The 23,937-nt window shown below is 61.3% G+C and overlaps 1 protein-coding gene and 1 long non-coding RNA gene across 3 annotated transcripts in view; both read left to right on the top strand.

Annotated features, from left to right (window-relative positions):
- The first annotated feature begins 3,224 nt into the window (after positions 1-3,224).
- On the top strand, positions 3,225-4,165 carry LOC306816332. 2 transcript variants are annotated; one of them, XR_013777640.1, is made up of 5 exons: positions 3,225-3,308; positions 3,348-3,435; positions 3,475-3,518; positions 3,694-3,781; positions 4,067-4,123. It is a non-coding gene; the product is annotated as an uncharacterized lncRNA (long non-coding RNA). The 2 variants fall into 2 exon arrangements; XR_013777639.1 differs by lacking the exons at positions 3,225-3,308; positions 3,348-3,435 and adding an exon at positions 3,812-3,824 and having other exon boundaries at positions 3,442-3,518; positions 3,681-3,768; positions 4,067-4,165.
- A 1,429-nt stretch (positions 4,166-5,594) lies between these two features.
- ZBTB4 (zinc finger and BTB domain containing 4) overlaps positions 5,595-23,937 on the top strand; it is a gene marked incomplete at its 3' end in the record, with an annotated part of 25,161 nt that continues 6,818 nt past the window's right edge. Inside the window, 12 exon segments of the mRNA XM_079332786.1 lie at positions 5,595-5,727; positions 8,019-8,099; positions 9,033-9,109; positions 11,376-11,909; positions 11,912-12,034; positions 12,036-12,078; positions 12,081-12,247; positions 12,249-12,807; positions 12,810-12,912; positions 12,914-13,049; positions 13,052-13,842; positions 21,987-22,109. Of these exon segments, the coding sequence (XP_079188912.1) occupies positions 11,391-11,909; positions 11,912-12,034; positions 12,036-12,078; positions 12,081-12,247; positions 12,249-12,807; positions 12,810-12,912; positions 12,914-13,049; positions 13,052-13,842; positions 21,987-22,109 (2,564 nt within the window). The 5' untranslated portion in view covers positions 5,595-5,727; positions 8,019-8,099; positions 9,033-9,109; positions 11,376-11,390.

Below are 23,937 nucleotides of genomic sequence, written 5' to 3'. Positions count from 1 at the left end.
CCCCAAAACCCCCAATGACCCCCCTCAAGCACCCCAAAATCCAACCTGGGATCCCTGAGTGACTCCCAGGGACCCCAAAATCCAACCCTAAAAGACTCCCAGGGACCCCAAAATCCAACCCTGAACAATTCCCAGGGACCCCAAAATCCAACCCTGAACAATTCCCAGGGACCCCAAAATCCAACCCTGAACAATTCCCAGGGACCCCAAAATCCAACCCTGAACAACTCCCAGGGACCCCAAAATCCAACCTGGGATCCCTGAGTGACTCCCAGGGACCCCAAAACCTCTCCTGGACTCTCTAAACAATTTCCAGGAACCCCAAAATCTCTCCTGGGCTCCCTAAGCCAACTGGCAGGGACCCCAAAATCCAACCTGGGCTCCCTGAGCGACTCCCAGTGACCCCAAAATCCAAACCTGAGCAACTCCCAGGGACCCCAAAATCCAACCTGGGATCTCTGAGTGACTCCCAGGGACCCCAAAATCCAAACCTGAGCAACTTCCAGGGACCCCAAAATCCAACCTGGGATCCCTGAGTGACTCCCATGGACCCCAAAAATCCAACCCTGAGAGACTCCCAGGGACCCCAAAATCCAACCTGGGATCTCTGAGAGACTCCCAGGGACCCCAAAATCTCTCCAGGACTGTCTGAACAATTTCCAGGGACTCTTAAATCTCTCCAGGGTTCCCCCAGCAACTCTCACGGACCTCAAAACTCAACTCTGAGTGACTGCCAGGGACTCCAAAATCTCTCCAGGACTCTCTAAACAATTTCCAGAGAGCCCAAAACTCTTCCTGAGGTTCCCTGAGTCACTCCCAGGGATCCCCAAATCGCTGCCAGAGGATCCTCAGCCACTCTGGGACACCTCAATACTCTTCCAGAGGCTCCCTGGGCACCCCGAGAGCTTCCAGAGTTTCGTTTGTGTCCCCGAGGAGCCCCCGACCCCCGCCCGGCGCTGCCCCTGCAGCCCCCCGGGCCTGTGGGGGGCGCTGCTCCCGCCCGCGGCCTCTCCGCCCGCCGCTCTCGCTGCCCCGGCGCCATTTCCCGCCGCCGCTCGCCCTCAGCCGCCGGCCCCGCTCCCGCCGCGGTTCCGTCCGCGCCGCCCCGGCCCCGGTACCATCTCATCGGGGCTGAGGATCCCGAACTGGACTCGTTTGATGGTGCGCAGCGGGCAGGCGCTGTCGCCCGAGGGCGGCCCGCCGTGCATGGCGCCGGTGGGGCCGCGGCCTCGCGCCGCTCCGACTGCTCGGAATCGAGCCCTTCACGGAGGGGCTGGGGAAGGGAGAGTTTGATCCCCACCGGGGAAACGGCGCCTCACGGAGCCCCCGGCGCGGAGCTTCCCCTTCTCCGCTCCGGCCGCTCCGCGCTCAAGGCGCGACTGAGCGCTATGAGGCGCCGGCGCCGCCTTATATAGACTCGGCCCCCCGCGCGCCGCGGGTGGGCGCGTGGCCGGAGCGTACCAAGCGCCTCAGAGCAAAAAGGGGGAGGCGCGGGAAAGACGCGGCGGGAAGGAAAGGGAGAAGCGAGGCCCGTTACGGCCCGTGAGGCGAGCGAGGAGCGGGAGAAGGGGAAAGTGGCAGCCGCTGCTCCGCGGAGCTCTCGCGGGACGCGCCGCCGACGGAACCCCCGCTTCCAGCACGGTGGGATCGGCTCATGAATAATTTATTTAAAAAGCACCGCCCCCTCCGGGCCCGAGAGCCGAGAGAGCGGGAGGGGCGGAGGGAGTGACCGAGGGAATGACCTCAGACGCTGGCGGAGATTCACGGAGTTGGACGGAGATTTCCGAAGCACTGCCGGAAGTGGGCGGAGATCGCCGAAGGGTCTCCGGCGGGTGACGAAAATGATCGAAGTTCACCGGGGATTCCCGAACGCTGGCGGAAAGAGACGGCACTGGCCGAAGCACTGGCGGAAGTTATCGAAAGATGCCGAACCGCGAGCGGAAGATACCGGAAACTGCCGAATTTCCACGAAAGGTACCGAAGCAGAGACGGCCGCTGCCGGAAATAGGCGAAGCGCCGCTCCCGCCGCGGCCTGCGCAGCCCCGGCCTCGCCCGCCCGGCCCGGCCGCTCCCGGCGCTCCCGACCCGGCTGCGGCCGCTGGGAAAGGCCGAGGCTTTGGGGCCTGCTCCGGAGGAGTGTGGGAGAGGAGCCGGGGGTGGCGCAGTGCGAGTGGAGGAGTATTTTAGGAGCGGGAAGGGGGAATTTGAAGCGAGATTAAGTGCGCAATTAAGGGCTTGAAGGTTGTTGGCAGAGCTGGAGCGGTGTGGGGTTATAATTGGGGTAGGAAAGGGATATTTAGAGAAACAGGAATGTTTGGGGGGCAATTACAGATAAGAAGGGGGGTTTGAGGAGAACGGGGGTGTTTTGGGGCGCAGTTGGGTTTGGGGGGACAAGTGGAGCAGTTTGAGGAGAATTCTGGAGGGCCAGGGAGGACTCGGGGGCCACAACTGGAGAAATAAAAAAGAATTTTGGTGTCTGGAGGTCATGGAGGAGTGTTGGAGGAGCAGAAGGTCCTGGGGACAATTACAGCAAAAAAGGGGAATTTGGGGGGAAGGAAAATGGTGTTTTGTGGGGAGCACGAGGGGTTGGGGGATTTGGGGGCAGAGAAGGGGCAGCCTGGGGAGCAGGGGGCGATTTTGGGGGTCAGGAGGGGGGGAGTGTCCCCCTTGTCACCAGGTGTGACATCGCAGGGTGTGACTGTGCCTGTCACCGTGCAGTGAGGTGAGCACGGCGACACGGCGGGTGACAGGCTGTGACACTGTGTGACACAGCCTGAGGTACAAACAACCCAACCTGTGTGACACAGCCTGGGGTACAAACAACCCAACCTGTGTGACACAGCCTGAGGTACAAACAACCCAACATGTGTGACACAGCCTGGGGTACAGCCCAAGGGTACAACCCAACCCATGTGACACAGCCTGAGGTACAAACAACCCAACATGTGTGACACAGCCTGGGGTACAAACAACCCAACCTGTGTGACACAGCCTGAGGTACAAACAACCCAACATGTGTGACAGATACAGCCTGAGGTACAGCCCAAGGGTACAACCCAACCTGTGTGACACAGCCTGAGGTACAAACAACCCAACCTGTGTGACACAGCCTGAGGTACAAACAACCCAACATGTGTGACACAGCCTGGGGTACAGCCCAAGGGTACAACCCAACCTGTGTGACACAGCCTGAGGTACAAACAACCCAACCTGTGTGACACAGCCTGGGGTACAGCCCAAGGGTACAACCCAACCTGTGTGACACAGCCTGAGGTACAAACAACCCAACCTGTGTGACACAGCCTGAGGTACAAACAACCCAACATGTGTGACAGACACAGTCTGAGGTACAGCCCAAGGGTACAACCCAACCCATGTGACACAGCCTGAGGTACAGCCCAAGGGTACAACCCAACCTGTGTGACACAGCCTGAGGTACAAACAACCCAAAATGTGTGACAGACACAGTCTGAGGTACAGCCCAAGGGTACAACCCAACCTGTGTGACACAGCCTGAGGTACAAACAACCCAACCTGTGTGACAGACACAGCCTGAGGTACAAACAACTCAACCCATGTGACAGCCTGAGGTACAGCCCCAAGGGTACAACCCAACCTGTGTGACAGAGTCTGAAGTACAGCCCAAGGGTACAACTCAACCCATGGGGATACAGTCTGAGGTAGAGCCCAAAGGTACAACTCAACCTGTGTGACACAGTCTGAGGCACAGCCCAGAGGTACAGCCCAACCTGTGGGACACAGCCTAGAGTACAACTCAAAGGTACAACTCAACCTGTGTGGCAAGTCTGAGGCACAGCCCAAAGGTACAGCCCAACCTCTGTGATAGTATTTGAGGTACAACCCAACCCGTGTGACACAGTCTGAGATACAAACAACCCATGTTACACAGCCTGAGGCACAGCCCAAAGGTACAGCCAAACCTCTGTGATAGTGTCTGAGGTACAACTCAACCTGTGTGACACAGTCTGAGGTACAACCCAAGGGTACCGCCTGACCCATGTGACACAGTCTGAGATACAACCCAACCTGTGTGACACAGTCTGAGATACAACCCAATCCGTGTCACACAGCCTGAGGCACAACCCAAAAGTACAACCTGACACAGCCCCACATGGCACAGCCAGACACACAAAACCCCACACACACACAGCCAGCACCACGGTGACAACGTGACACGAGGTGACACCGAGGGCACAGTGGCAACTGACCCCTCCCACACACACAGAGCAGGGTCTCTGCTACACCCAGCCGTGGCTGTTGTGGCCCTGGTGTTGTCACCGCTCGTGTCACCGCTTTGTCCCCATTTTTGAGTTGTGCCACCATGGTTGTGTCCCTCATTTTGTCCCCAGCTGTCTCGTTGTGTCACTGTTTGTGACCTGTTGTGTCCCCAGCTGTGCCCATGGCACTGTGACACCGTAACCCCGGTTGTGTCCCCAGCTGTGTCCCCAGTTTTGTGAGGGTTGTGTCACTGTGTCCCCAGTTTTGTCCCTGGTTTTGTCCCCGGTTTTGTCCCCAGTTTTGTGAGGGTTGTGTCACTGTGTCCCCTGTTGTGTCCCCAGCTGTGTCCCCAGTTTTGTGAGGGTTGTGTCACTGTGTCCCCAGTTTTGTCCCCGGTTTTGTCCCCAGTTTTGTCCCCGGTTTTGTCCCCAGTTTTGTGAGGGTTGTGTCACTGTGTCCCCAGTTTTGTCCCTGGTTTTGTCCCCAGTTTTGTCCCCGGTTTTGTCCCCAGTTTTGTGAGGGTTGTGTCACTGTGTCCCCTGTTGTGTCCCCGGTTTTGTCCCCATCTCTCTCTCGTTGTGTCCTTCATTGTGTCATTGTATCCCCAGATTTGTCCCCAGTTCTGTCTCTTGTGTCACTTTGTGTCCCACTCCTGTCCTTGGTTGTTTCCCTCCTCCCCTGTGTCCCCACCCTGCCCATGTCCCCCGGTTGTGTCCTGCTGTCACCCCCTGTCCCCCAAACTGTCCCCTCCATGTCCCCCTGACCGCCTGTACCCCCAGCTTTACCCCCAGTTGTGTCCCACTGTCCCCTCAAATGTCCCCTTGTGCCCCCCCCGTGTCCCACTGTCCCCCCACTTTTACCCCGGTTGTGTCCCCCCGTGTCCCTCTCTGTCCCCCTCGCTGTGTCCCCGCCGTGTCCCCCCAGCTGTCCCCCCACTCTTACCCTGATTTTGTCCCCCCCGTGTCCCCCCCATCCCGTATCCCCCCGGTTTTGTCCCCGCCCCGTGTCCCACCATGTGTCCCCTCCTCCCGTATCCCCCCGGTTTTATCCCCCCGATTTTGTCCCCCCGGTTTTGTCCCCCCAGTGTCCCCCCGGTTTTGTCCTCCCCTTGTATCCCCCCCGTGTCCCCCCAGGTTTATCCCCCCGGTTTTATCCCCCCGATTTTGTCCCCCAGTGTCCCCCCGATTTTGTCCCCCCGGTTTTGTCCCCCCCGTGTCCCCCCCGTGCCCCCCCCGTGTCGCCCCGCTCATGTCCCGCTGTCCCCTCCCCACGTCCCTCTGTCCCCCCCATCCCCTCCCCCCCCATTCCCCCTCCGCCCCCCTCTCGGGGTGTCCCCCCGCGTGTCCCCCGCGTGTCCCCCCCGTGTCCCTGCGCCGTGGGGCGGGGGGGTCCCTCCCTCCCTCCCACCCGGGGCCCAACGCGCCGCCTCCATCTTGTGCCGCCGCCGCCGCCGCCGTCGCGACATCACCGGCCCCGGGACAGGCCCCGGTAACGACCCCCCCCAACCCCGGGACCCCCGCAGAGCGCCGGGACCCCCCCCCCATTCCCACCCCGGGACCCCCCCCACCCCCACCCAGGACCCCGCCCCCACGGAGCCCCCGCGACCCCCGCGCTGTCACCGCTCCGCGACCCCCGGCGCGACCCCCGCGTCCCACGGGGGGGTCGGGGCGGGGGGAACGCGACCCCCATCCCCCGCACTGCCCTGGGTCACGCCCACCCCCCGAAATTCCCCCCCGCCCCCTAAACGCCCCCCAAAAGCTTCCGAACACCCCCAGACCCTCCCTAAACACCCTCACGGCACCCCCAAAGTGTCTCCCCGGGACCCCCAAAGTGCTCCGGGACCCCCCCAAAGTGTCACCTCTCTAGCGACACCCCCCGCTCCCCCCACGGGACCCCAAAACGTCCCTCCCCCACCCAGGACCCCACTCTGCCCCCCCCAAATGACACCCGACACCCCCCAGCCCCCCCAAAGCGCTGTTGGGGGGAGGGGGTTGGACCCCGGCGGGGTGACAAGGGTGACGCGGGGGGGTGGGGGGGGGCAGCTGCGTGTTTGTGCCGGGATGGGGGGGTCTGAGGGGGTGTCCCCGTGCGGGTGTGAGTGAGTGTGACAGCTCCGTGTGCGGGTGTGTCAGGGCCGTGCACGGGTGCTTCTGCGCGGGGGTTGTTTGTGCGTGTCCGGTTGTTCGTCCGTGTGTGGTGTCCGTGCGGGTGTTTGTTGGCGTGACAGTTGCATGTTGTGTCCGTGTGCGGTTGTTTGTCCGTGTCCAGTTCTTGATCCGTGTCCGGTTGTTTGTGTCCAGTCTCGTGTCCAGTTGTTTGCCTGCGTCTGTTGTTTGTGTCGAGTGTGTCTGGTTGTTGGTCCGTGCGCTGTTGTGCGTCTGTGCCAGGGTTGTGTGAGGGTTGTTTGTGTTTGGTTGTGCATCTGCGTGTCAGGTGCCTGTGAGCGGTTGTGCATCCGTGTGGGAGTTACCTGAGGGTTGTTTGTGTGTTCTGTGAGTGCTGTGTGTAGCTGTGCGGTTGTGTCTCTGCCTGTCAAGTGCCTGTGTGCGGTTGTGCATCCGTGTGGGGGTTGTTTGTGTTCAGTTGAGCATCTGCGTGTGCTTGTGAGTGCTGCGTGTCCCTGTGCGGTTGTGCCGCTGCCTGTCAAGCATCCACGTGTGGTTGTAGATACGTTGTGAGGGTTGTTTGCGTGCGTTTGTGCCTCTGCCTGTGCTTGTGGGTGTTGTGTGTTCGTGTCCAGTTATGTGTCACATTCTTGAGCGGTTCTGCCTCTGCCTGTCAAGCATCCATGTGCAGTTGTACATGCGTGTGAGGGTTGTTCGTGTGCGGTTGTGCCTCTGCGTGTGAAGTGTCAGCGTACAGCTATGGGCGCGTCACATCCATGTGCGGTTGTGCTCCCATGGGTTGTGTGTGGGGTATCTGAGAGCAATTGTGTCTCTGCCTGTCAAGCGTCCCTGTGTGGTTGTGCACCTGTCCGGGGGTTTCGTGTGGGGGGTTCTTTCTGTGGTTGCACATCCATGTGCGGTTGTGTCACGCCCTTGTGTGGTTGTGTGCCCGTGTGGGGGTTGTGGTTGGTTGTCTGCGTGTAGTCGTGTGTCACGTCTGTGTGCCGAGTGTCTCTATGCAGGTGTGTTGTGTCCCTGTGCAGTTGTCTCACATCCCTGTGTGGTTGTACATCTATGCTTGGTTGTGTGTCACATCCCTGTGCAGTTGTACATCTGTGTTGGGCTGTATCTCACATCCATGTGTGATTGTACATCCGTGTGCGGTTGTACAGCCGTGTTTGGTTGTGCATCACACTCTGGTGTTGTTGTACATCCACGTGTGGCTGTGTCCCATGTCCCTGTGTGGTTGCATATCACACCTGTGCACGGTTGTGCATCTGTGTGTTGTATCCGTGCGCGGTTGTACATCCGTGTCCGGTTGTCTGTCACATTCCAGTGCGGTTGTACATCCGTGTGCGGTTGTGCGTGGCTGTATGTCCGTGCGTGGTTGCCAATCCATGTCTGGCTGTACCTCATGCCTGTCCTTGGCGTGTCACACTTGTGTGTTTGTGTGTGCGGGTGTCACACCTGTGTGTGTGTGTCACCTATGTGCGTGTGCAGGTGTCAGTGTCACATCTGTGTGTGTCACACCTGTACTTTTGTGTGTCACACCTGTTGTGTCCTGTCCTCCCCTCTCCCGCCAGTGACGCGGTGACACTCCCATGCCCCCCTTAACCCCGTCCCTTTCTGACCACGCCCATTTCTGACCACGCCCCTCTGGCCCCGCCCCCGCAGCCTCCGCCTGCTCCTTAAACACCGCCCGCGGCAGGACGGGGCCCCGTGACGTCACTCCCAGCCCAGCCAATGAGCATCCAGGTGAGCCCATGACGTCAGCAGCGCGCGCACTCCCATTTCCAGCGGTTGGGCGTGGTCCTGGGAAGGGGTGGGCGTGGCCTGGCGCTCGCTGCCTCCTGATTGGCCGCAGCTGAAAGGTGTGTCCGGACGGAGGGAAGGGGAGGGGTCTGGGGGGAGGGGGGATTGTTTCCATGGCAACAGGTGGGTGACACTCCCCCCTCCTCTCTCGGTGACGTCACGGACGGGACACCACTGTCAGGCGGCTCCGGGGGTACTGGGGGGGGAAGGGGGGGGTACAGGGTGGGGGAGGGTGGGTGTGTCCCCCTCCCACCCCCCCGGTGACACTCGGGGTCCCCCCCGGGGGATTTTGGGGTGTTCCGGGTGATGGGGAGGGTTTGGGGGGGTCCCAGGTGGGGGAGGGGTGCACGGGGGAGGTCCCTCCACTTTTGCCCCTCCCCCCAGCCCCCAAAATCCCCGTGGGGCTCCGGTTGTGGCGGCTGCGTCAGGTTGTCACCTCCCCGCCAGGTGTCCCCTCATCTCTGTGTGTGACACACCCCCCACAACGTCACTCTGATGACGTCACACTGCCCAACCCCTCCCCATGTTGTCACAGGTGTCCTCTTGTGGTGACGTCATGCCACTCTCCACCCCCTACAATGACGTCACACCCACGCCCTGTCAGTGACAATGATGTCACGCCAACCCTGACCCCCAACCCTTCCATGATGTCACTCTTCCACCAGATGACGTCACCCTCCAACCCCTTCAGATGATGTCACACCTGTCCCTTTGCTGTGATGGTGACGTCACGCTGGAGAATCCCTTCCCCCCTTTCGCTGCCACTTTGTCACCCATGTCCGGGTGACAAAATCCGGGTGTTGTGACCCCTCAGTGACCCCGGGTACCCCCAAATCCGGGTGTTGCGACCCCTCTCTCGGTGTTCCCCCTGTCCAGGAGGCCTGGCCGGCTGTGACCCCCCCCCGAGGACCCCCGGAGCAGCAACACCCAGTCCATGAGGACCCCGCGCACAGGTGAGGCACTGGGGGGATACTGGGGGGCACTGGGGGGATACTGGGGGGCGCTGGGAGGGGAGACTCTGGTCTGACTGTGGGTCAGGCTGGGGTTGACACCCCGGAGGGGCTGCGGGGCAGCCCCAGGGCTTGGGGGTGATGCTGCAGCTCCAGATGTGGGTCCAGATGTGGGTCTGGCCATGGGTCAGAGCTGTGGGTCAGGGTCCATTAATGGATCCATCCCTGGGTCCCCCCGCGATTCCCGGTGGTTCTGCCCCTACTCCCCCCGCGGTTCCCGGTGGTTCTGCCCCTGCTCCCCCCGCGATTCCCGGTGGTTCTGCCCCCGATCCCCCCGCGATTCCTGGTGGTTCTGCCCCTGCTCCCCCCGCGGTTCCCGGTGGTTCTGCCCCTGCTCCCCCCGCGGTTCCCGGTGGTTCTGCCCCTGCTCCCCCCGCGATTCCCGGTGGTTCTGCCCCTGCTTCCCCCGCTATTCCCGGTGGTTCTGCCCCTACTCCCCCCGCGGTTCCCGGTGGTTCTGCCCCCGCTCCCCCCGCGATTCCCGGTGGTTCTGCCCCTACTCCCCCCGCGATTCCCGGTTGTTCTGCCCCTGCTCCCCCCGCGGTTCCCGGTTGTTCTGCCTCTGCTTCCCCCGCGGTTCCCGGTGGTTCTGCCCCTGCTCCCCCCGCGATTCCCGGTGGTTCTGCCCCTGCTCCCCCCGCGGTTCCCGGTGGTTCTGTCCCCGCTCCCCCCGCGGTTTCTCCCCGGTGGTTCGGTCCCGGTTTTCCCGCGCTCGCCGCGCCGCCGCCATTTTGAGCCGCCTCAGGCCGCGACACAAAATGGCTGCGAGGGACCGAGGGACAGCGACCCCCGGACAGGGGCCAGGGGGACCGAAACCCCGGAGTGACCCCGGGGACAGGGGACCCTAAAACCCCAGAGTGACCCCGGGAGAGGGGACAGGGGGATCCTAAAACGTCAGAGTGACCCCCGGGGACAGGGGGACCCCCAGTCACAACCCCACAGCTCCAGGGAATTTTGGGACCCCCGACCCCACAGAACCGAGAGGCTCTGACCCACAGAATTGGGAACCCCCACCCAGCGAAGGGACACAGGTGACCCCAGATAAAAGACTCTTTTTTATGGTCACCCACTCTTTTTATTAAAGTCACCCACTGATGACCCCAAATACGGGATCTGGGTGACCTGAAATAGTGAACGAGATGTTTGGGTGGTCCCAAACAGGGGATGCATGGGACCCCAAATACAGGACCCAGGGGTCTGGATGACCCCAAATAGTGAACAAGATGTTTGAGTCACCCCAAATTTGAGACTCAGGTGTCCGGACAATCCCAAACAGGGGCTGCAAGTGACCCCAAATAGTGACCAGGGGTCTGGGTGTCCCCAAATCATTGCCCCAGGTGGCACCAAGAGAGAATTCAACCATGCAGGTGACCCCAAAAACACAACCCAGGTGTCCATCCAGCCCCACTGACAGGACCCAGGTGACCCCAAACTGTGACCCCACCCACCCAGGTGACCCCAAATCGTGACCCCACCCACCCAGGTGACCCCAAACTGTGACCCCACCCCCTAGGTGACCCCAAATTGTGACCCCACCCCCCAGGTGACCCCAAACCGTGACCCCACCCCCTAGGTGACCCCAAACTGTGACCCCACCCCCCAGGTGACCCCAAATCATGACCCCACCCCCCCCAGGTGACCCCAAACTGTGACCCCACCCACCCAGGTGACCCCAAATCATGACCCCACCCACCCAGGTGACCCCAAACAGTGACCCCACCCACTGAGGTGACCCCAAATGATGACCCCACCCACCCAGGTGACTACAAACCGTGACCCCACCCACTGAGGTGACCCCAAACTGTGACCCCACCCACCCAGGTGACCCTAAATTATTACCCCACCCACCAGGTGACCCCAAACCGTGACCCCACCCACCAGGTGACCCCAAACCGTGACCCCACCCCCCAGATGACCCCAAACTGTGACCCCACCCACCCAGGTGACCTCAAATCATGACCCCACCCACCCAGGTGACCTCAAATCACGACCCCACCCACTGAGGTGACCCCAAATCATGACCCCACCCACTGAGGTGACCCCAAATCACGACCCCACCCACCCAGGTGACCCCAAACTGTGACCCCACCCCCCAGGTGACCCCAAATCACGACCCCACCCACCCAGGTGACCCCAAGCCATGACCCCACCGCCCCAGGTGACCCCAAGCCGTGACCCCACCGCCCCAGGTGACCCCCGTCCCCCGCAGGTGGCCGGCGCGGGGATGGCTCCGGTCGTGGAGGTGTCGGACGCCGGGCACTGCCGGGCGCTGCTGCTGGAGCTGAACGAGCAGCGCCTGCGGGGACAGTTCTGCGACGTCACCATCATCGCCGAGGACACCAAATTCCGCGCCCATAAGAACGTCCTGGCCGCCTCCAGCCCCTTCTTCAAGCGAGCGCTGGCCCAGGAGCCCACCTGCCCCTCGCCCGCCCAGGTGCTGGAGCTGCCGGACGTCCAGGCCGGCGTCTTCTCCGACGTCCTCAACTTCATCTACAACTCGCGCCTGGCGGTGCCGTCGCCGGCGGCCGCGCGGGCGCTGGGGGCCGTGGGCCGGCGCCTCGGCATCCCCTCGCTGCAGGGGCTGGAGGCCGGCCCGGCGCCGCGGGACATGAACGGCACCTGGGCGGCGCCGCCGGGGGATCCCCGCGCCCCCGCCGCCCCCGTGGACCTCACCTGCCCGGCGCGGCCCGGCGAGGCGGCCGGCGGAGAGACGGCGCCCGCGGGCGGCGAGGCGGTGACGGCGTCGCCCTCCGCCGGCCCTCGCCGTCGTCGCCGGCGTCGCTGCGCTGCGGGCTCTGCGGCCGCGGCTTCAGCTCGGCGGCCGCGCTGGCTTTCCACGCCAAGCTGCACCGCGGGCGCCGCGGGCTGTTGCTGCCGGCACTGCGGCAAGAGCTTCATCCACGTCAATCGCCTGCGACGCACGAGGTCGGGTGTCGCGACGGGGACGGCGACGGCGACCGTGACGGCGCGTCACCACCCGGCGCCGCCGGCGTCGTCACCACCGCCACCACCACCACCACCACCACCACCACCACGGCGGCGGCGGCGCCGAAAGCGGCCAAGAAGGCGCTGCTGCTGCTGGCACCGCGCGCTGGAGCCGGGCGCGGAGCAGGAGCCGCTGGTGAAGGTGGTGGACGGGCAGGTGCTGTACCTGTGCGGCGTGTGCCAGCGCTCCTACATGACGCTGTCCAGCCTGAAGCGCCACGCCAACGTCCACTCGTGGCGCCGCAAGTACCCGTGCCGCTACTGCGACAAGGTGTTCGCGCTGGCCGAGTACCGCACCAAGCACGAGGTGTGGCACACGGGCGAGCGCCGCTACCAGTGCATCTTCTGCTGGGACACCTTCGTCACCTACTACAACCTCAAGACGCACCAAAAAGCCTTCCACGGCATCAGCCCGGGGCTCATCGCCTCCGAGAAGACGCCCAACGGCGGCTACCGGCCCAAGCTCAACGCGCTCAAGCTCTACCGCCTGCTGCCCATGCGGGCGCACAAGCGGCCCTACAAAACCTACAGCCAGGGCGCCGTGCCCGACGGGGCGCCGCCGCCGCCGCCCGCCACGCCGGGAGACGCCGCGGCCACCGCCGCCTTCCCGCCGCCGCCGCGGCCGGAGCCCGCCTCGGTCATCGCCTACGCCGCGCCGCGCCCTCGGTCATCGTCCGCGGCAGCGGCGCCGCCTCGGTCATCGCCTACAACGGCCGCGCCGGCGAGGAGCCGCCGGGGCTTGCCCGAGGGCCCGCGGCCGCAGCCGGTGACGCCGGCGGTGCCCATCAAGAAGCAGGTGCTGCGCGATTACATCGAGGCGCAGCGAGCGGCCGCCGCCGCCGCCACCGAGGCCACCGCCGCCGCCACCACCCCCCAGAACTCCTCCGGCGACGCTGGCGCCGCACCATGACCTACGTGGCCAAACCGGCGTACGCGGGCTCGGCGGCGGGCGAGGGGCTGTGCCAGATCACCGTGCGCATCGGCGAGGAGGCCATCGTCAAACGCCGCATCTCCGGCACCGACCTGCGCGGCGACGGCGCCGAGCCGCGCCCCGGCGACAACGACAGCGACGCCGAGGACCGGCTCTGGCGGCCCTACTACTCGTACAAGGCCAAGAGGAAGGCGGGCGGCGCCGCCCCCGGCGCCAAAAAGCCGCGCTGGCGGCGCAAGCTGCGCTCGCTGCGCCGGGCACCGGGCGACGGCGACAACGACAGCGACGGGGACGCGCCGCGGCGCCGCGAGCGGCAGCACCCGTGCCGGGAGTGCGGCAAGAGCTTCCCGGCGCTGCGCAAGCTGCGCAAGCACCAGCGCGGACACGAGGCACCGGCAGCGGCACCGGCAGCGGCGGCGGCGGCGGCGCAGGGCCGGGTGGGGCGGCGGCCGTCGCTGCGTTTCACCTGCCCCACCTGCGCCAAGGTGTGCAAGACGGCGGCCGCGCTCAGCCGGCACGCCCAGCGGCACCGGCAGCGGGGCTCGGCTGAGGGGTCAGGACAAGGGTCGGTACCGGGGTCAGCACCGGGGTCACCGCGGGGGTCAGCGGAGGGGTCACCGCAAGGGTCACCGCAAAGGTCAGCCCCGGGGTCACCGGCGCCGCCCACCGTCATCGCCTACACGCCGCCGGCCGCGGGCAGGGAGGAGCCGCCGCTGGCGCCGGGGCGGGGTCCCGCTGTCCCCCGGGGCCACCGGCGGCGGTGACAGCGCCGCGGGTGACACCGGTGACACCGACACCGCCGGGGGGTTCCCGGTGCAGGAACAGCCGCTGGCGCTGCTGTGCCGGGCTGGGGGAGGGGACCCCGAGCCTGGCGGGACACCCAGGGGGGGTCCCTGCGTCCCCCCGGCCCCCCCCGCTTTCCCCTTGTCCTTCGGGCCCGCTTGGTGGCCGCCTATCCCTTCCCCTTCCCCCTCCCCCCTCGCCCTCGTCCTCCCCGAGCCCGAGCGCGGCTTCCTGGCCGGGGGGGGAGGGGCAGGGGGTCCTGGGGGGGCTCCTCCCCCCGCCCCCCTCCCCCCCCAGCACGGCCCCCCCCAGTTTTGGGTTCCCCGGGGGGGGAGGGGAGCGGCCGAGGAAAGCGGGGGGGGGGCACCTGAGGGGTGGGGGAAGGGCGGGGGAGGAGGTTTTTGGGGAGGGGGCGTCCCTGCCCCATATTGGGGGGGGGACTGGAGGAGCTGGGGGGTCCCGCAGATGTTGGGGGACCCCATGGAAAAGGGGGGGCCCCACGATAGGGGGGTCCCTATAGGAATTTATGGACCCCATGAATGTTTGGGGGGCCCCGAAAAGTTTGGGGGGTCCCATAAGAGGTCGAGGGTCCCCATGAGAGGTTCGGGGACCCCATAAATTTTGGGGGGGGGGTCCAACAGAGGTTTATGAACCCCATTGAAGTTATGGGAGGGCCCCAGAGATTTTGGGGTCCCCAAAAACTTGAGGGGGGGGTCCCATAAGAAATGGGGACCCCGATATAATTTTGGGGGGAGGCATCGTGATGGGAGGACCCCCAGAAGTTTTTTTGGGGGTCGGGGCACAGGGACCAGTATCAGACTGGGAGCAGCACTGGGGATACTGGGAGGTGGGGGGAGCTTCCAGTCACCCCAAATTTGGGGGGGAGGGGAAGGGTTTGAGCCCCCCCCACGAGCACAGGGACCCCCCCAAAATAGCAAAGACCCCCCCCAATACAGGGCAACCCCCAAGCAGCCCCTCCCCCACTCCAGAGTCCCCCTCCCCCCAATATTCGGGGCCCGCCCCTCCCCCCGCAGCATTTTGCACCCCCAATGGGGCCCCTCCCCCACCACAGGGACCCCTCCCCCCCACCGGAGTCGGGGCCCCCCCCCACTATCCCGGGGCCCCCCCAAAATCCCAACCCCCCCCCCCCCCCCTTCGGCACCTTATCGGCATCGCAGCGACATTCCAGCACCCCCGGCGGGGGGAGGGGCGGGGGGGGCGAGTGTGCAAGGGGAGGGGCCTCGTGCAATCCTGAGTGTGCAAAAGGATCCTCGTGCAATGCTGAGTGTGCAAGGGGGGTCCCTGTGAGTGTGCAAAAGGATCCTCATGCAATGGTGAGTGTGCAAAGGGGGGTCCTCGTGCAATGGTGAGTGTGCAAAGGAGCATCCCTGTGCAATCCTGAGTGTGCAAAGGGGGTCTTTGTGCAATGGTGAGTGTGCAAAGGGGGGTCCTTGTGCAATCCTGAGTGTGCAAAAGGATCCTCGTGCAATGGTGAGTGTGCAAAGGGGGGTCCTTGTGCAATGCTGAGTGTGCAAAAGGATCCTCGTGCAATGGTGAGTGTGCAAAGGGGGGTCCTTGTGCAATCCTGAGTGTGCAAAAGGATCCTTGTGCAATGGTGAGTGTGCAAGGGGGGTCCTCGTGCAATGCTGAGTGTGCAAAGGAGCATCCCTGTGCAACCCTGAGTGTGCAAAGGGGTCCCTGTGCAATCCTGAGTGTGCAAGGGAGGGGCCTCGTGCAATCCTGAGTGTGCAAAAGGATCCTTGTGCAATCCTGAGCGTGCAAAAAGCTCCTTGAGCAATTGTGGGTGTGCAAAAGGGTCCTTGGGCAATCCTGAGTGTGCAAGGCAGGGGCCTCATGCAATTGTGAGTGTGCAAAGCAGTCCATGTGTAATTGTGGGTGTGCAAAGGAGCATCCCTGTGCAATCCTGAGTGTGCAAAAAGCTCCTTGAGCAATTGCGGGTGTGCAAAAGGCTCCTTGGGCAATCCTGAGTGTGCAAGGGATGGGGCTCGTGCAATGGTGAGTGTGCAAAGGGGTCCCTGTGCAATGCTGGGTGTGCAAAAGGATCCTCGTGCAATTGTGGGTGTGCAAAGGGGTCCCTGTGCAATGGTGAGCGTGCAAAAGACTTTTCCAGTGCAATTCTGAGCGTGCAAAGGGCTCCTTGTGCAGTTGTGAGTGTGCAAATGAGGATCCTTGTGCAATCCTGAGTGTGCAAAGGGGTCCCTGTGCAATTCTGAGTGTGCAAAGGATTCTCCCTGTGTAATTCTGAGTGTGCAAGGACTCTCCCTGTGCAATTCTGAGTGTGCAAAAGATTCTCCCCATGCAATCCTGAGTGTGCAAGGAGCTCTTCTGTGCAGCTGTGAGTGTGCAAAGGGGTCCCTGTGCAATCCTGAGTGTGCAAGGAGCTCTTCTGTGCAGCTGTGAGTGTGCAAAGGGGTCCCTGTGCAATTCTGAGTGTGCAAAGGATTCTCCCCATGCAATCCTGAGTGTGCAAGGAGCTCTCCCTGTGCAGCTGTGAGTGTGCAAAGGGGTCCCTGTGCAATCCTGAGTGTGCAAGGAGCTCTTCTGTGCAGCTGTGAGTGTGCAAAGGGGTCCCTGTGCAATTCTGAGTGTGCAAAGGATTCTCCCCATGCAATCCTGAGTGTGCAAGGAGCTCTCCCTGTGCAGCTGTGAGTGTGCAAAGGGGTCCCTGTGCAATCCTGAGTGTGCAAAGGAGGATCCTCGTGCAATCCTGAGTGTGCAAGGGGTCCCTGTGCAATTCTGAGTGTGCAAAGGATTCTCCCTGTGTAATTCTGAGTGTGCAAGGGACTCTCCCTGTGCAATTCTGAAGTGTGCAAAAGATTCTCCCCATGCAATCCTGAGTGTGCAAGGAGCTCTTCTGTGCAGCTGTGAGTGTGCAAAGGGGTCCCTGTGCAATTCTGAGTGTGCAAAGGAGGATCCTCGTGCAATCCTGAGTGTGCAAAGGGGTCCCTGTGCAATCCTGAGTGTGCAAGGAGCTCTCCATGTGCAGCTGTGAGTGTGCAAAGGGGTCCCTGTGCAATTCTGAGTGTGCAAAAGATTCTCCCCATGCAATCCTGAGTGTGCAAGGAGCTCTTCTGTGCAGCTGTGAGTGTGCAAAGGGGTCCCTGTGCAATTCTGAGTGTGCAAAGGAGGATCCTCGTACAATCCTGAGTGTGCAAAGGGGTCCCTGTGCAATCCTGAGTGTGCAAGGAGCTCTCCTGTACAGCTGTGAGTGTGCAAGGCTCTGGGCTGGGTCCCTGTGCAGACCCCTCCCCTTGCACACCCCCCTGACCCCCTTGTGCCTCACACGAGTGTGCAAGGCCCCCCCACACTCCCACTCCCACTCACACTCACCTGCAATGTGCGGGGGCGGGGCTTGCACGGGGGTGGGAGGGGCTTTGCACAAGGAGGGAGCCTCGTCCTTGTGCAAAAATCCTCGTGCAAGGATCGTCCTCGTGCAAAAATCCTTGTGCAAGGATCATCCTCGTGCAAAAATCCTCGTGCAAGGATCGTCCTCGTGCAAAAATCCTCGTGCAAGGATCGTCCTCGTGCAAAAATCCTCGTGCAAGGATCGTCCTCGTGCAAACCCCACACTCCAGAGAGCAAATCCTCGTGTGAGGATCCTCGTGCAAGGAATGTCCTTGTGCAAGGATTGTCCTCGTGCAAATCCCGCGTGTGAGTGAGCAAATCCTCGTGTGAGGATCCTCGTGCAAAGACAATCCTTGTGCAAAGATTGTCCTCGTGCAAGGGCAAATCCTTGTGTAAAAACTGCCCTTGTGCAAGGATTGGCTTCATTCAAGGTCCCATCCTCGTGCAAATCCCACGTGTGAGTGAGCAAATCCTCGTGTGAGGATCCTCGTGCAAGGACAATCCTTGTGCAAAGATTGTTCCCGTGCAAGGGCAAATCCTCGTGCAAGGGATTTTCCTCGTGCAAGTGATTTTCCTTGTGCAAGGATTGTTTTTGTGCAAGGATCATCCTCGTGCAAGGATCATGCTTGTGCAAGGGATGTCCTTGTGCAAATATTGTCTTTGTGCAAGGATTGGTTTCATTCAAGGTCCCATCCTCGTGCAAATCCCGTGTTTGAGTGAGCAAATCCTCGTGTGAGGATCCTCGTGCAAGGACAATCCTCGTGCAAAGATTGTTCCCGTGCAAGGGCAAATCCTCGTGCAAATCCCGTGTTTGAGTGAGCAAATCCTCGTGCAAAACCTTGTCCTTGTGCAAGGATCATCCTTGTGCAAGGATTGGCTTCATTCAAGGTCCCATCCTCGTGCAAATCCCGTGTTTGAGTGAGCAAATCCTCGTGTGAGGATCCTCGTGCAAGGATCATCCTTGTGCAAAGATTGTTCCCGTGCAAGGGCAAATCCTCGTGCAAATCCCGTGTTTGAGTGAGCAAATCCTCGTGCAAAACCTTGTCCTTGTGCAAGGATCATCCTCGTGCAAGGATTGGCTTCATTCAAGGCCCCATCCTCGTGCAAATCCCGTGTTTGAGTGAGCAAATCCTCGTGTGAGGATCCTCGTGCAAGGACAATCCTTGTGCAAAGATTGTTCCCGTGCAAGGTCCCATCCTCGTGCAAATCCTGTGTTTGAGTGAGCAAATCCTCGTGCAAAACCTTGTCCTTGTGCAAGGATCATCCTTGTGCAAAGATTGGCTTCATTCAAGGTCCCATCCTCGTGCAAATCCCACGTGTGAGTGAGCAAATCCTCGTGTGAGGATCCTCGTGCAAGGACAATCCTTGTGCAAAAAAACTGTCCTTGTGCAAGGATCCCCGTGCAAGGATCATGCTTGTGCAAAGACAATCCTTGTGCAAAGATCGTCCTTGTTCAAAGCCCCATCCTCGTGCAAATCCCGTGTTTGAGTGAGCAAATCCTCGTGTGAGGATCCTCGTGCAAGGATCATCCTCGTGCAAAAACGGTCCTTGTGCAAGGGTTGTCTTGCACAAACCCCACACTCCACAGAGCAAATCCTCGTGCAAAAACTGTCCTTGTGCAAGGATCATCCTCGTGCAAGGATTGGCTTTATTGAAGGTCCCATCCTCGTGCAAATCCCGTGTTTGAGTGAGCAAATCCTCGTGTGAGGATCCTCGTGCAAGGACAATCCTCGTGCAAAGATTGTTCCCGTGCAAGGGATTTTCCTTGTGCAAGGATTGTTTTTGTGCAAGGATCATCCTCGTGCAAGGATTGGCTTCATTCAAAGCCCCATCCTGGTGCAAATCCCACGTGTGAGTGAACAAATCCTCGTGCAAATCCCACGTGTGAGTGAGCAAATCCTCGTGCAAATCCCCGTGCAAGGACAATCCTCGTGCAAATCCCGTCTGATCGAGCGAATCCTCGTGCGAGGCCCCCTCCCCTCCCCCTCCCCCCGCGGCCCCTCCCCCCTTTTGCACTTTCGTGGCCGCGTTTGCTACTGACTGACCCCCCCCCCGCCCCTCCCCCACCCCACACGCGCCGCCCCTCCCCCACCACCAATGTCCCCTCCCCCTCCCTCCCCCCGACCGCACTTTAGGGGGAAAAACAAAAAAAAAAAAAAAAGGCAAAAAAAGGAACGAAAACGGGGAAAAGTGGCAAAACAAAACGGAGGGGGAGGGGAGGGGAGGGGGGACCCTGGGGACAGCGGGGGAGGGGCGGGGGTGGCCCCAAAATGGGGACCCCATTGGGGTGACCTCGGTGGTGACGTCACTGGGTGGTGGTGTCCCCCAATAAAAGGGGGTGGCACCAAAAAGGAGTGTCCCCACTGGGATGTCCCCAAGGGGGTGGCCCTGTCCCCACCGGGGTGTCCCCATGGATGTCCCCACCCCCCCCCCCCGCGTGTCCCCTCCCGGGTGGCCCCCTCGGGGGGGGTCCCTGTGGGGGAGGGGTCCCCGCGGGGGTGGCGGGGGGTCCCCGGGGTGTCCCCGCGGGGGGGGTGGCGGCGGTGACAAATGTCCACTATTTATCTGCATCAGTGAGTGTTAGAGACGCCAATAAACACCGTAGAGCTGAGCTTGCCTTGGGGACATTTGGGGACATTGGGGACATTGGGGGGATTGGGGACATTGAGGGCATTGGGGACATTGGGGACATTGAGGACACTGGGGACATTGGGGACATTTGGGGACATTTGGGGACATTGGGGACATTGGGGACATTGGGGACATTGGGGACATTGGGGACATTGGGGACATTGGAGACATTTGGGGACATTTGGGGACATTGGGGACATTGAGGGCATTGAGGGCATTGAGGACACTGGGGACATTTGGGGACATTGGGGACAACAGGGACATTGAGGGCATTGGGGACATCGGGGACACTTTGGGACATTTGGGGACATTTGGGGACATGGGGGTGTTGGGGGGACACGGGGGGGCGTTGGGGACATTGGTGACACTGTGGGGGGGCGGTTCCCATTGGCGGTGGCACTTTGGGGACATCGGGGGGTCCCCAAATCCAGACCCCCCCTCGGAGCAGCAACAATCACGATTTATTGTACACCAAAGGGGGAGGGGAAGGGGAACCCCCCTTCTGGGGGGGGAGGGGTCCCCCCTTTTTTCGGGGGGTCCCAAAAGGTGTCCCTGGGTCACGGGGGGGGAGGGGACATGAGGTAAATTTGGGGACCCCCCCAAGGGGTCCGTTTTGGGGGGGGCTGTTGTGTCCCCCCCAAGGTGGCACCGAGCTGAGGAGGGGGGGGAGGGGCGGGACTCCAATTTTTGGGGGTGTCTCCTTTTTTTGGGGGGGGGCGTTGGATTTTGGGGATCCTGGGGGGATTCCGCGGTTTTGTCTCCCCCCCAAATTCCAGACACCCCCAAAAAAGGGGGGGGGACACCCCAATTCTGATCCTCCTGTGGGGACACCCCAATTTTTGGAGCCCTCCCCCCACCCCGGGGCAGAATCCCCCCCATTTTTTGGGGTATCCTCCCCCCCAATCCCACTCACAGCAACCATTCCCCCCCAAAATTTCGGGGTGCAATTCCACTCATAACAGGTGTCTCCCCCAAAATTTCGGGGTGCAATCCCACTCACACCAACCGCACCCCCCCCAAATTTCTGGCTGTAATCCCTCTCACACCAACCACCCCCCAAATTTCGGGGTGCAATCCCTCTCACACCAACCACCCCCCAAAATTTCGGGGTGCAATCCCTCTCACACCAACCGTACCCCCCAAATTTCGGGGTGCAATCCCTCTCACACCCAACCACCCCCCAAATTTCGGGGTGCAATCCTCTCACAACCAACCACCCCCCAAAATTTCGGGGTGCAATCCCTCTCACACCAACACCCCCCCCCCCCCAAATTCGGGGTGCAATCCCTCTCACACCAACCACCACCCCCAAAATTTCGGGGTGCAATCCCCTCACACCAAACACCCCCCTCAAATTTCGGGGTGCAATCCCTCTCACAACCAACCCCACCCCCAAAATTTCGGGGTGCAATCCCTCTCACACCAACCGTACCCCCCCCCAATTTCTGGCTGTAATCCCTCCACACCAACCACCCACCCCAAAATTTCATGGTGCAATTCCACTCATAACAGGTGTCTCCCCCAAAATTTCGGGTTGTGATCCACTCACACCAACCGCACCCCCCCCAAAATTTCTGGCTGTAATCCCCTCTCACACCAACCGCACCCCCCCCAAATTTCTGGCTGTAATCCCTCTCACCCCAACCGCACCCCCCCAAATTTCTGGCTGTAATCCCTCTCACACCAACAACCCCCCCCCCCAAATTTCGGGGTGCAATCCCTCTCACACCAACCACCCCCCAAAATCCCCCCCCCAAATTTCGGGGTGCAATCCCTCTCACACCAACCGTACTCCTCAAAATTTCGGGGTGCAATCCCTCTCACACCAACCACCCCCCAAATTTCTGGCTGTAATCCCTCTCACACCAACAACCCCCCCCCAAATTTCTGTCTGTAACCCCACTCATCCACCCACCCCCCCCAAAACCACATTCTAATCCCTCTCACACCAACCACCCCCCCGCCCCCCACAATTCCGGGGCGCGCCCCTCCCCTCACAACAACCTACAGGTGGAGGATTTCCCCCCCGCCGCCCCCCCGGCCGCGCTGGGGTCCAGGTCGGGGGGCAGCGTCCCCCGGAGCCCCCAGACGTTGAGCTCCTCGAAGACCGCCGGTCTCGATCAGCTCCTCCTGCCAGGGGATGGGCACCGTGCCCGAGGCGAAGGCGTCGCCCAGCGCCGCGTCCGCCCCGTCCAGCTCCACGCCCTTCACCGTCGAGAAGGCGCCCACGTCCTCCAGGTCCTTGGCGTAAACCACGCGTGGGTCCGGCACGAACGGGGGGGGCACCAGCCCTGGGGGAGGGGGGCACCCCGTTGTTTTGGGGGTACACCGTTACTTTGGGGGTACCTCGTTATTTTGGGGGTACACCGTTATTTTGGGGGTATCCCCGTTATTTTGGGGGCACCTCGTTATTTTGGGGGTATCCCCGTTATTCTGGGGCACCCCCTTATTCTGGGGGCACTGCGTTGTTTTGGGGTACCTCGTTATTTTAGAGGTTACCCCGTTATTTTAGGGGTTACCCTGTTATTCTGGGGGCACCGCGTTGTTTTGGGGGTACCTCGTTATTTTGGGGGTATCCCCGTTATTCTGGGGGTATCCCCGTTATTCTGGGGGCACCCCCTTATTCTGGGGGCACCAGCCCTGGGGGAGGGGGGCACCCCGTTGTTTTGGGGGTACACCGTTATTTTGGGGGCACCCCGTTATTTTGGGGGCACCCCCTTATTCTGGGGGCACCCCGTTATTTTGGGGGCACCTCGTTATTTTGGGGGTATCCCCGTTATTTTGGGGGCGCACCGTTATTTTGGGGGTATCCCCGTTATTTTGGGGGCACCTCGTTATTCTGGGGGCACCGCGTTGTTTTGGGGGTACACCGTTATTTTGGGGGTATCCCCGTTATTTTGGGGGTATCCCCGTTATTTTGGGGGTACACCGTTATTTTGGGGGCACCCCGTTATTTTGGGGGTACACCGTTATTCTGGGGGCACTGCGTTGTTTTGGGGTACCTCGTTATTTTAGAGGTTACCCCGTTATTTTAGGGGTTACCCTGTTATTCTGGGGGCACCGCGTTGTTTTGGGGGTACCTCGTTATTTTGGGGGTATCCCCGTTATTTTGGGGGTATCCCCGTTATTCTGGGGGCACCCCCTTATTCTGGGGGCACCAGCCCTGGGGGAGGGGGGCACCCCGTTATTTTGGGGGTACACCGTTATTTTGGGGGCGCACCGTTATTTTGGGGGCACCCCCTTATTCTGGGGGCACCCCGTTATTTTGGGGGTACACCGTTATTTTGGGGGTATCCCCGTTATTTTGGGGGCACCGCGTTGTTTTGGGGGTACCTCGTTATTTTGGGGGTACACCGTTATTTTGGGGGCACCCCGTTATTTTGAGGGTATCCCCTTATTCTGGGGGTATCCCCGTTATTTTGGGGGCACCCCGTTATTTTGGGGGCACCCCCTTATTCTGGGGGCACCGCGTTGTTTTGGGGGGTACTCCGTTATTTTGGGGGTACACCGTTATTTTGGGGGTATCCCCGTTACTTTGGGGGCACCGCGTTGTTTTGGGGGTACCTCGTTATTTTGGGGTTATCCCAGTTATTTTGGGGGTATCCCCGTTATTTTGGGGACACCCCGTTATTTTGGGGGTATCCCCGTTATTTTGGGCGTGCCCCGTTATTTTGGGGGTATCCCCGTTATTTTGAAGGTACCCCGTTACTTTGCGGGCACCCCGTTATTTTAGGGGTTACCCCGTTATTCTGGGGGCACCCCGTTATTTTGGGGGTACCCCGTTATTTTAGGGGTTACTCCGTTATTCTGGGGGCACTCCGTTATTTTAGGGGTTACCCCGTTTTTTTGGGTTACCCCGTTTTTTTTGGGGTACCCCGTTTTTTTGGGGGTGCCTCGTTTTTTTGGGGGTTATGGCAGGGAGGTCTGGGAACCCCTCGGTATATCCCAGTACAGCCCAGTACAGCCCAGTATAGACCAGTATAGCCCAGTATAGCCCAGTATAGCCCAGTACAGCCCAGTACAGCCCAGTATAGCCCAGTATAGCCCAGTATAGCCCAGTACAGCCCAGTACAGC

Source organism: Erithacus rubecula, assembly GCF_903797595.1.
Source record: "Erithacus rubecula genome assembly, contig: scaffold_524_arrow_ctg1, whole genome shotgun sequence".
NCBI classification, from domain to species: Eukaryota; Metazoa; Chordata; class Aves; order Passeriformes; family Muscicapidae; genus Erithacus; species Erithacus rubecula.
Note: the sequence above shows the minus strand (reverse complement) of the source record. Positions and strands in the feature narration are given on the sequence as shown.